Source organism: Aythya fuligula, chromosome 6, assembly GCF_009819795.1.
Source record: "Aythya fuligula isolate bAytFul2 chromosome 6, bAytFul2.pri, whole genome shotgun sequence".
NCBI classification, from domain to species: domain Eukaryota; kingdom Metazoa; phylum Chordata; class Aves; order Anseriformes; family Anatidae; genus Aythya; species Aythya fuligula.
The window spans coordinates 8,852,624-8,865,088 of NC_045564.1; the positions used below are offsets into that span (position 1 = coordinate 8,852,624).

Consider the following 12,465-nt stretch of genomic DNA (forward strand, 5'->3'; position numbering starts at 1 on the left):
GCTGAGGCTTGTTCCCTTTTTGGAAAAGTCTCTCATAAGTGGGCAGGTTATGAGCTAAAGCTATTTTAATTGACCATTACAGGGCTTTTCTCGCTGTTAACTTTGCCAGAACTTCATTTTTTTTTTTTTTTTTTTGCAGCACAGTTACGTGGCTGAAAAATCAAGGGGGTTGGGATTTGGGATTCAAGGTTTTAGTGAAAAGATCTACAAACAGACAGGAAGAATTGTTTCAATAAAAGAAGGTAGGGAAGAAATGTTTTACCCTTCTAATAGGAGAGGTGCTCCAGCCCTCTGATCATCTTCTTGGCCCTCCTCTGGACCTGCTCTAACAGATCCCATCCTCCTCCTGCGGGGGGCCCTAGACAAAAGCTACCCTGGGCTGTGTCTGCATCGTGGGATTCAGCAGAGAAAGTGAAGAACCACCCTTCAGCTTTTTTTTTTCCCCTCTCCTTGTGCATCTTCTGAGCAATCTCAACAGCAATCTCACTGCCTGTGCCTGTAGGTGAGGACGTTCATTAATTAATGCTGCCGCCCAGGGAGGCTGTGTGGCTGGTGTTTTTGGTGCGCGGGGACGTGGAGCATGGCTTTTCTCTCGCCGTCGGGCTGGCAGCAATCTGACAGCCTTCTGGCAAGCTCTCCTCCCCTGGAGCCGTTTTTGAATGTTTCTTTTGGACAATTGGATTACAGCGAAGATTGATTAAATCTGCGGGTTGCTCTGACATGAGGCACATGCAGCTCCATCCATCAGCAGGCATCTATTTCACATTAGCAGGGGTGGAGCACGAAGGGCTGCTGTGCGCTACGCTCCCAGGCCAGCAAATCCTGGAACTATTGAAACGAAGCCAGGGGAAATAACTTCCCACTGCCGGGCTTCACCAGCAGCCTCCCCAGCGTTGCTGCTGCTTTTACCTTGCAGCAGCCTTCTCCCCGGGCGTTCACACGTGGGCGTTGCGTGCCATGGCTTCAGCTGGGAGGTGATAGCCTGAGAAGTGCCTGCGAGCCAAAGGGCAGCCAGGAGGCTGGTGGGAGGCTTCGAGGGACGTGCTTTGTGCTGTAGCAAGCACCGAATTCCCGTCGGGTGTTGGTTGTGCTGTTAGGCTCACCGAAAGAGCCCTGCATCTGATTTTCCCACTAGGGTTTTACACAGAGTGGCATCGTGTGGGTTCCTGCATCCTGGTTGAAAGGCAGGTACATGGTGCTAGCTGGTGGATAACCTATAAAAAAAAATAAAGCATCAGCCGCGTCCTACAGGGTAGCTCGGTGGTGGCTGGGCTCTTTGAACACCAAGCAGAGTGTTATGCCACCGTTCTTCCTTGCAACAGCATCTTGCCTCAAGTGTTTGGTGAATTTGGAGCACTTTCATTGAAAGGATATTGGTATAACTCGCCTCTTACAGATGTGATTCTTTAGAAATGGCTTGCTTTACTCATTTTTTTAATCTCTAGTACATCTTGTAAACAAAAGATAAATTCTTTTAAACAAAAGATAAATGCTTTGACTTGCCTTTTTTTCCATAAAAATCAGTGCACGTGCAATTACTCGCTGGTAAGACGTTAGCAGTGTGCTGGAGAGGTCTGCTCAATAAATCAAACACTTCACAATTGAATTGGAGTGGAAATGGAGGATGTATTTGAAAAAACTGTGTTCTGGGCAGGCTATTAACGTGAGATCTGCAACAGGTAAGGCTCGCAGCTCCCTGCAGGTGGATGTGGATGGGGAGCTCAGGACCTCAGGAGCTGCAGGCTGACTGATGCCTACTGTATTATCTCTGGTTACACCTAGCTAGATATCTCCAGAATTTATATTTTACAATCCAGCAGCTCTGATAACTCAGCATCGAGTCTGAGGTTGGCAGAGGCAGGCAGATTTCCCTGACTGATACATCATCAGGGGATAATTGTCAGCTGGAAGGCCTGACTTGCCTTTTCATTACAGCACGCTGCGAAGCATGCTCTCGCACACCGTTATTTCTATTAGGGTAAGTAATTGCCAGCTCAAGGCTGAGGATGAAGGGCTTGAGCAGGATTTAATGGTGCTTGCCAACGCACACACATAACCAGCTCTTCCTGAGAGCTGGATTTGGAGTACCACAAGCCCTGTGGCCATTGTGTGGCACAGTTTTGTGGAAACAAACACGAGAAGTTCAAAGGTTTGTGTAGCTCGGTGTCACCTGGTGCAGGCAGCTAGCATTTTGGTATTTTTTTTAAAATTTTTGGTGATAAACTAATGTTGTTTCTTGAATCTTTGTTACGACATGATGTGTATGTATTACATGGCATCCCATATTTTCTTAGGTAACCATTTTAATATTTATTGTTTTTTCTTTCCTAGATGAGGGCTATTACCAAGGTGGAAAGTTTCAATTTGAAATTGAAGTTCCTGATGCCTACAATATGGTGGTGAGTGTCTGTCATCAGTCCAGCAGTCGTTAATTTCCTTTCTACCTAATAGGATTTGAGAGGGAAGCTGGCAGTGAGATTAAGAAAGGGTCTTCTGCCTGTTGCTAGATATTGTAGAAATGTAGAAGGATCTTGGATGTCCGGAACATTTGCAGGTCCCCTAAGTCCTGCTTCGAGCTGGGGTAGCATTAAAATAGGATCTGGTTGCTCAAAGCCTTGGCCAGGTGGGGTTTGAAAACCTGAGGATGAGGATTGCGCAGCCTCTCTGTGCCTCTCTTCTGATGTTTGATTACCCTTGTGATTTTTTTTCTTAGGTCAGAATTTCCCTTGTTGCAGGCTGTCTGCCACCTCTTCCTTTATCTCCGTGCACCTCGGAGAAGAGTCTGAGCCCTGTAGACCGTCCCTTTAGGGAGGTGCAGACAGCAGTAAGGTCCTTTCGCCTTCCCTTCTCCAGGCTGAACAAACCCAGGTCCCTCAGCCTCTCCAGAGGACCTCCAAATGATTGCCATATATTATAGATAAAAAGAAAGCTCCGGAGAACTTCTGAAGCATGAGAAACGTTATTTCGTTATTATCCCCTGCTAAAGCTGCAGATCCTGGCAAGGGAGGTGGAGGTACAATTACGATAAAAATAACTTCAGACGTTGTTTGCAGAGTTTAGCTGTCAAAAAGGAAAAGATTGACTCAAAAATGGAAAGCAGCTGGGGCATATGTCTGGTTCTCCTGAATTACTCTTGCTGTTCTGTGTTCTGATAATTTGATATGTAAGGAAACTATATTCATTTGAGCGTTTGAGTTGCAATAATTGCATTTAGAGGCATGAATTACCAAGGAAGCCTTACTTTCTTTAAAAATGTTCAAACTAAACGATTTTGCCTGGTTTTGTAACTTTATTTAACATCTCTTCTTTCCATTTTCTGGCCTCTGGTGGTAGTAGTGCAGAGGCTGGAAAAAGTGTAGGGGAGGATGCTGGAGAAATGTGTCCGAGAAGACCTTTGACTTGTGTTCAGATGCACTAGGCCTAAATTCAGCATCATATCTACATAGTAGCTGCAGTCACAGCATTGTTAGTTTGTTTATATATAACAAAATAATTGGGTTGGCATTCCAGAAGATGCCTTCACAAGTTTCCTAATGTTCCTTTATTTATAGTCAACAAATCCATGCACTGTAGCTTTTAAAAGGGTCCTGCTTGTGGAGGACCTTTTCCTTTTGCTTTGGGAACAGGTAAAGAGACAATTAATGCTCTTTGGGGATTTGGAACTCCTGCAGTTCAGTGTTTTATTGGGACTGGTCAAAACCAAACCATGGATCCTGGGCGTCTGTCAATAGGCATCTGGTGTTTCCAATTGTGTTTCTTTTTGCTTTGAAGCTCCCCTTGTAACCTCCCCAGAGAATTTCACGTGGTGAGTTTTCCACACTTGCGTGTGGTTTCATGCCTACTATAGATATATAGGTGGTCACTACATAGATATATAGGTAGCCACTTAAATGTCTGCATCCTTCTGCAAACTTGAATAAACTGAGCCATCACGTAGCTGAAAAACATGGAGGGGGAACCCTCTGATGTTCTCACCTGCCTGATTTTTTTTTTTTTAGTCATCTTCAGTAAGAGTTTAACCACTATGGCAATGCTGGGTGTAAGGGAAATACACAAAATCTCTATACTCAGTTTAATTTCTTGAACTCCTGAGTTTAAGGTATTCACCTGCACAAAGCTGTTGCAGGAAAGTACTTGCTACGTGGTAACAGGAGAACACAATGTTAATTTAGATCTGTTTAATTGCTATAATTAAAAAATCTTCTGGTTTGTTATGGCTCCCTGCTCAACATTGACAGAAAATTGACAGCAAATGTTACTAAGAGATTTCTGAATCCTGAGCACCTGCCTCATTCAGCACAAAGGTGAAGTTTGCCTTTGTGCCATTTATTTAAAAAAAGCAAAATGCAGGTGGCTGAATGTTGAGGGCTGGCCAGGTTATTAATGAACGTGTACATATTCAGAAATATTGTGAAAATAGTGTGGTTTGTTGTTCTGCCAGGCAGGAGGAAACTGAGATCAGCAGTGGTGATGTTTTTAACCTCTCTTTAGAGGGGCCAGTGCTTTTCCAGCCTACAGGTGAGGTTGGGATATCACACATCAAGCTGCCTGCAGTGATGCTGAGCATGGCTGTGTTGGTAGCAGTATAAGCACCAGGCAGTCATTATAGCCATCATTTTCCAGTTAATTTCTTGAGCTTGTATATCAGAAAAAAATCTGGTTTTAATGCTATCAAATGCGTAATTTGTAGTGTAGTTTCTGTAACAGCATCCTATAATTTCTGTAGCCAGCTGTTGCCCACATCCCTTATGTTCATTGCTCCCCTGGGGAATTGTCTTCCCCCTTCATTCCTCATGAGCAAGCATTCAGCTTTCGCCTTGGAAAAAGAAGCAGCTGTGTAGGATGATGGCAGAGGGAAGACGTGGAAGGCTTTGTGTTGTGATGTGCAGCTGGGGCGTGCTGCTCTGTCCAGGGAGCGAAGCGCTGGGGGCTGACTTCATTTCTGGGTAAGAAGTGAATGTAGGGAAGTAGCTGATCCTCTGCTCCGTGTATTCCTGAGTCAGGCATGCTCCAGCTCCTGGCACCTCGGCCGTACACTTCCTCTGGGCAAAGATTCAAGAGCCTAAAGTGTGGGAGGGATGCTCTGGAGCGAGCTCCATCATGAAGAGCTGCCTCTTTTTTTGTGAGCAGAGCACCCAGCTGGCTCATCAGGCACTGCAGCATCGCTGAGCTGCTCTGTGTGGTACCGGGGATGCTTGTTCTGATCAGCTGTAAGGAAATAAAGTATTGTAGGGGTTCTGCTGCTGTATCCATAATTAACTAACCTGAATGCTTCCTGCAGCCCTAAGGAGGGAAGCACAGTTGGTGACAAGGATGCGAGTGTATGCACGTGGTCCTGAACGGGCAGGCCTGCTTTCCAGGGACAGATGGGGTAAAAAACATCCTGAAGGGAGGAATTCACCCAAAAATATATTCCAAAAGGAATCTGTGCACCTCAGATCTGTTCCTTCTGTACACATCTGATTCAGGCTGCCTGCCTTAGGAAACCCTGGTGCCTGCAGAGCCCTCTGCTCACATCCAAAGTCTTCTGGTCGCCTTGATTTCTCTTCACAGCCAAGACTTGCTTCATTTTTATAGCACTGTTTTACAGGCAAGACACAGAAAACTGCTAGGCTTGAGCTTCTGATGTTTTCCAGACTCTGTTAGCTTTTCCTGTAAGCACTGGCCATGGTCTGAATACAAAAAGAGAAAAAAAAACATTGTCCCGGGAGGCCTTTTTCCCCCTGAAGTCAGAGCTACTCTGTGGTAAGATGCTGTGCTGGTAGAAGGAAGGGGATTGATGTTTAGCTATCAGGGCTCTTCTTGTGGCATTAAAAGTCTCTAGAAGGTCAAAACTTAACTTTTCCTTTTCTGAATTGCTTTTAAAGCTCCAATTTTTTCCTCAATTGTGATGTAGAGGTAATTGCTGAAGTACTGGAAGAAATTTCAGTGTTGGCTTCTATACAAGGGCTCCCTGCTGTCCCAGGTAGGGAATGTGGGTGCACCCACTGTGCTGTTAAACACTACATATTTGGGGGAAAAAAAAGCGACTGTGTGCTTCTTGCCTGCGAAAACACGCAGGAAGATGCCCTTAGTACACAAACCTTCGTGTTTGTGAACAGCGAGGAGAGGCTTGCCAGGGTTTGTGCTCACACAGAGCTCCGGGAATGAACGCTGCTGTCACCCACATCAGAGACATCAGAGGAAGCTGGGGACTGGCAAGCCAAGTGGTGGTGGAGTGCACAGCAGATGCCTTCAGTGCCACGGGCTGCTGCCCGACCCCTGGCTCTGCAGCATCTGTTTCCCAAGCACTGCTTTATTCATTGACCAGCTACCCAGAAACAGGAGGCACTCAGAAATGGGAACAATTGTTTTTTATTTTAATTTAATTTAAAAAATCCACTGTCCAGGGGATGTACGATTTAAAACAAATTTTTTCTGCCTTGAGGTGCCAGCTAATGAAGCAATGAGTGCTGCAAGACTGGGGACCTGATGCTTTAAGGAACCAAACCTGATAAATAGCACAGATGTGGTTTGACGAGGACATAAAGCCAAGGTGACTCCACAAGCCAGCCCTGGTTTGCAGCTCCCGTGGTTTTCATCTATCATGTTGTTGGCATAGAGAGGCTTAGGGACTCTATGGTTTTCCAAGGTTTTTATGACATGGGATGCCTTAGGCAGAGGCCAAAAGCCAGGGATTTAGCAGCAGAGCTGCTCTTCTTGGTTCTTCTGGCAAATAAGAAAATATCAGTGGCTGCTTAGGGATGGAGAAGGAAATCACTCAATTTGCTGCTGTGTTTGAGTTTGGATCTATGCATGCATCCTCCAGCACCTGAGGGGAAAGGTGAGCTTATAAACAGCAAAGTACATGGATTTTTTTAAGCTTTGCTGGGCAAAGTGTCCCGTGTATGACCTGGAGATGGTTCGAGGTGCTCAAGGGAAACATCATGGCAAGGAAAGCTTGTGTGGGTTCCCCGATTTAAGGAAAACTCAACGATTGCTCAGAGAAGTTCTGTCTGAAGGACGGTTTGTGGCAGTGCTGCAGGTGTCCTGCCTGTCTTCCGAACAGAAGGAGAAGGGGAGAGAAAAAGAAAACCTTTGTCTTACTGTCAGGAGTGGGTTTTTCTAATTTGTAGAGATGAAAAGCGCTGTGGTGAAAGGATAAATGAATTCTTTTGTAACCGTATTACTCAAAATTGAGACAAGTTACTTCGCTCTGAGTAACTGTGAGGATTTAGGGATTTTTTGTAAAGATTTAGTTTGCTTAGAACTCATTTTTTCTATTCATTACTACATTCTCTGTGTGAAGGCACGTATGGTGAAATTTGCTCTTTTATCTCGAGCTACCAGCACGGAATAAATACCGCTGCTTTCCCCTTTTTTGAGAGCCAGACATCTTTCAAAACAGTGTGAGGGCGTAGCTGCCGGAAGGTTGGGCTCTTAGAAAGCTTCCAAGGTGAACATTTGGGGATTTGGAAGGTTAAAAAGTTGCATCTCCATATTTTACGGAGATTTTGGGGAACTGAGAAGAAAGCAGCGAGCCAAAACACACCGCCATGTAGGCACAGCTCTTAGAGCTGCTCCTCTTCTGGGCTGAGGGCAGCTTGGGAGCCGGGAGAGGAAAATAGCTCCCCATTTATCCTACCGCCTTTAATTGAAGCTACGAAAGGACTGGGCCGGGCTGATGTTCCAGTATGCCTACTGTAAAAACTAATCTGCTTGATTGAAAACTGCACATCCTCAGCTGGAGAACAGGGATGGGATCATGTGCTGTTGCTTAGCTACTGGTGTTTTTATGACCCGTGCTTTGTTTACTTCCAAAAGTAGAGGAAATGAGGCTGTGTTTTAAGGATCTGTATTTCAAAATTCGCTGTGCAATTGAGAAATCCGGTGGTCTTGCCTGAAAATAAGTCTTTTTAACTTAATATCTTGAGTTTGGATGTAACTGCCCTTCTTCACATTTCTCTTACTACTCCTATTCACTTATCATTACACCCTCTGCTGTTTTTTTAACAAACCCCCCAAAACTTGGATAAACCATGTAGAAAAACACTTAGTAGTTATGCAGTTCAAATTGTTGTCTTACTAGTTAAGTGTTGAGAAACTAAATAACATCGAGTGGTTTTTGGTTTCCTTTCCCTGAAGGAGGTAGGAGAAGAGTATAAATTTTCTTGTCTTTCTTCAAAATTGCTTTTTTCTAGGAAAAGGCCCGGTACCAGCCCATGATTTGTAAAGAGTGGAGAGAAGCTAAAAGGGCAGAGAAAGCTGGTGTACCTCCTGTAGATTATATTACTGGGGTCTTTAACATGCGAACCTAGGCTGTGAATATCAAATACATTTCCCTTTGCAGTTCTGTGACTTGTAGCAGTGATTTGGCTTTATTTTAAAGGATAACGTTGCAATTTGTTTTCTATCCTGACAGCCTCCAAAAGTAAAATGCTTGACAAGAATCTGGCATCCGAACATTACAGAGATGGGAGAAATCTGCTTAAGGTAGCAACAGCGTTTTTTTTTTATGCCTTTGTGTCATAAAATGTTGCATGTAATTTTCATGTCAGTATTACTTCTTCAACAGATTTTGGAAATGAGACTGGTGTGTGACCTTTAGGACCACACAAATGTACTGAAAGTGTTCTTGCTGTTCCTTAGAGACTGGGTAGAATCTGGCTCTTTAGGTTCAGTCTTAACATTTTGTTCTATTTAGGGTAAAAGTATAAAATCCAATCTAGAGAAATTATTTATTTATTTATTTAACTTTTCCTCCCTTCGTAGACGAATAGTCCTCAGGATTTGAGAGGACTGAAGGCTTCAGTTACTTTATTTCCAAACGTGTTAAGTGCTTGGAAACTCTATTTCATATAAGGAAAACGAATAATTTAACTTTGACAGTAACTATTCTGTATTTGCTGTTATTTTCACATTTAATATCTGCTAAAAGACGCATTTACTTGTTATAGCAAAAGAGAATTGGGTAGGTATAAGTCAAAATAGGAAGCACAAAAGGTCACTTTTACAACAGGGACGAGTTTATGGTGCTCTGCCTTTTTGCCTGACAGTAAATGTTTCCTCTTCAAAATCAGTTTTTCTGAAACTTCGTAAATTCACCGTTTCATCTCGAGTGCGGGATGGTGAAATTGGCCAGAAAGTAAACATAAACAGACATGAGAAGCATGGCCCTCATTTCTCAAGTTAATGGGACACAAATTAAATGAAGCATAAGCAATGGAAGAACGACTGAAGGCTGCTCTGAAAATCCAAACCAGTTAGCACCATGTGTAGCAAATTAGTGCTTAAAAGATAGATGTTTTTTTCCCCTCTAGGTTTAAAAATCATTTTAGTGCTGTGAACGAGGTCCTGGCTACAAATGAAGCTTTCTCAGGGTAGTCTCTCCCTTTCTAGGCAGGTGAAGCTGGTGGGTTGATAACAGCTAATGAGCTGATATCAGTGCTTTTAGCCTCCATGGGCTGCTCCGTGCTTCCGAGAAGCTAATGCCATCAAAAGGTGATGGGAACCAGCCTCGGACAGCTCAGCATGTACCTGGCGTTGGACAGGGTCAGAGCCTGGATGTTGTTAGCCTAAAAGACTGAGTAAAGGTGTGAGTAGAGGAGCTGTGTGGAACCAGTCAGCAGGAAATGCTGGATACCAAAAGATAGCTGAAAGTTGAAGCTCTGCCTGCAGTGCTGCGTCTTCCGAGGTTAAACAAAGCCTCCCTGCACTCTTGAGGATATTTCAGTGTTTCGAGCCTTAAAAATGGTTTTAATTATGACAGATAAATGTAGTGTTGGAACATCATAATTCTGCTTAATGAAGTGAAGTCATTTCTTTGGCATCTGCACTGAAATGTCAGCTTTATTTGATTGTCAGATACTTAAGCATATTAAACCTTTGAAATGTCTTACCATTTAGATGGAAAAGCTAAAATAACCCCGACTACTTTCTGCCTGTTATAACAGAGAATGCAGTCTATATATAGTACCTGCAATCAACTTCTACCAGGGTATTTACATAAAAATAGCTTCAGGTATTTTTTTTAAGCAGCAAAAAAATTTAGTACCAGTATTTTTCCATCTGTTTTCTGCTAAACACACCTTACACCATGGTATGTCGTGGTAGGTAATGGTCCCCATTTAAAAGACAGCAAATGATTAAATTTGTACCAAGTTTTGGGCACAAAAAACCATTATTCCTCTGCTGTATGAATTGCAGCTACTCAAATTTGGTCTGGACCGTAATTATGGATGTTGTTTCCACTCCACATGTGGATAGGAAGCGTCAAGGTACCCAGAAGGAAAACACAGTGAGCTGCTCCGTGTTGGTGGATGTGTCCTCCTGCCACTGGTGCCCTGAGTTCATGGCACGGTGTTAAAGGGTGATGAATGCAGAAGTGTTTGGAACTGATGAGCTGTATTATCATGGGTATATTATCATATAATTGTATTATCATACCTTAATTCAAGCTTACCTCGCCTGATGCTTTGTGTTGGCTAAAGGAACCACAGACTCACAGGAGGCTGGAAGAACCTCAGAGCCCATCCAGCCTGGCCTTGGGCACTGCCAGGGCACCCACCACTTCATTTTCTCTGGGCAAAATGTTTTGGAAGGCAAAACTTTTGTTGGAACTGATGCTTTGTGTTGATAGACATTTGTCTGAGATGTTCATGTAAAGCAGTCATCCTCTGGGACTGACCCCCCATTACAGTATCTTTGTTTTTTCTTTTTAGTTAAGCTATAATCGTGTCAACTGGTGTTTCAGAAAGTTTTCAGCTTGCTAGAGCCGTGTAGTTCCCAGCTCAGTAGTTGTTTCTGCGTAGTTTTTTTAGGCTGCTATGTATTTAAAAAGAAACTTCCTCATTTTTTCTCCATGCACAAGTGAAGTCACAGCAGGAGAAGGTATTCGTGGAAATGAATGCAGAACAGAGGGCAGAGCATTCTGGTGGCTGTTTTGGTTACCGTACATTCAGAAATAGTGAGCTCACCGTATTCCCACGGCGACTCAGATACAGGGACTTGAAATCCTGCTCTGGTGAGGTCTCCTTAGCGATATGAGGAGCAGTTCCCACTTCCCATCACTGAGGGTGTGCTTGGCTTCTGTCAGATCCGACTACAGCTGGGAATGCTCTTTCACCGACCACCCCAGTTCCCAGGTAGGTTACCTGCCTGGTAAACTGCTCAGACCCTGGCACTTACCCTCCTGTCCCTTCAGCAGCAGTGAGTGCCTTTAGTAACCAGCTCTAGGGGTCAGAAGTGCTGCTGAAACTGCAGAATTTGCTTACCCTTCCCTTTCTGGAGGCACACTCATTCTACAGCATCACAAAGAAGCACATCATGCTGGATAAGCCTTCCAGCAGCCTGCTATGATGCAGCCAAGTCCTGGCAGTTTTACAGTAGTGACTTCAAATTAAAAACCTGGTGGGTTTTCCAGCCCATCAGGTGTCCCTGCTAGAACACGTGGCTCCTGTAGCTTGGCTGGGAGCTTGTTGAGGGCAGCATCTTGAAGCAGCAGGTGGAGGAGGAAAGCTCTGCAGGTTGTGTGATACAAGATCTTGGTGCTAACCAGCTCCTCCGTGGCAGCAGGACTCATCCCCTTTGAACAGGAGCTACCCGCAGAGGCTTGCTCATCCCCTAATTCAGGATGTACTTGGCTCCTTTCTGCTGGCTTTGGTCTTCCTTCTGCTGTTGGTTCGTGTGAAGTGCTGAGAGCAGATCGCCGTTCAGACCTCCAAGCTGCCTGGCAGTTGTATCTAGGTCAACGTCGTGGAGAACGTGAGATGCAATTTCTAGGCACCCTGCACAGAAAAAGGATTTGCTTCGGGGCATAATGATCACTCCCAATCTGTAGGAAGAAAGAGGATGCTGCTCTAAAACTGAATTACATCAGCAGATCAGAAACAGGAGGCAAAGGTACAATTATCTGTCGTCACTGCTTTCCTGCCAGAGCTCTACAAGGGGTATGAGTGTCTCCTCTCCAGGCCTGGCTGCTGAGCATCCCCAGCTGGAGATTCGCACAGAGAGGAGCTTGGGGAGCTTGAAGGGTGTTAACGAGGCTTGGCTGATGTGCTCAGGCACCTTGAGCTCTCTCAGTGGATACTCTCAGGCTTTCTTATTATATGTGTTCACTTACTCCTCGTTCTTAGGTTCTCAGGGAGCTATGTATGAGCAGGAAGAGGGGAGCAGAATTCAGAGCAGCAGCCAGAAAGGAAGCTCAAAAAGCCCATTATCTCCTCAAAATCTGAGAATCCTGGCTGTTGCCTGTTCAGTAGCATTTTTGCTTATACTTCTGTAATACAATCAAAAGACACAGCCACAATATGCTCTTTTTAATGTTATTTAAATTAGTTTTGGGGCCGTGCTTGTGTTAATGACATGTTTAATCTTTTCAAAGGCACAGAAATGAGATTAGCAGTGCAGTTAAGATGGGATAGTCTTGACGAGTGCATTCATCCTGGTCCTAGCATCTGTACAGGGAACCAGGAGTAATGTTGCACA

The 12,465-nt window shown here is 44.3% G+C and overlaps 1 protein-coding gene across 1 annotated transcript in view; it reads left to right on the forward strand.

Annotated features, from left to right (window-relative positions):
- Positions 1 to 12,465, forward strand: part of UBE2F (ubiquitin conjugating enzyme E2 F (putative)) — a 60,207-nt gene that overhangs the window by 12,925 nt on the left and 34,817 nt on the right. Inside the window, exons 5-6 of the mRNA XM_032189883.1 lie at positions 2,332 to 2,399; positions 8,402 to 8,472. Coding sequence (XP_032045774.1) covers positions 2,332 to 2,399; positions 8,402 to 8,472 — 139 coding nt within the window. The remainder of the gene's footprint in view (positions 1 to 2,331; positions 2,400 to 8,401; positions 8,473 to 12,465) is intronic.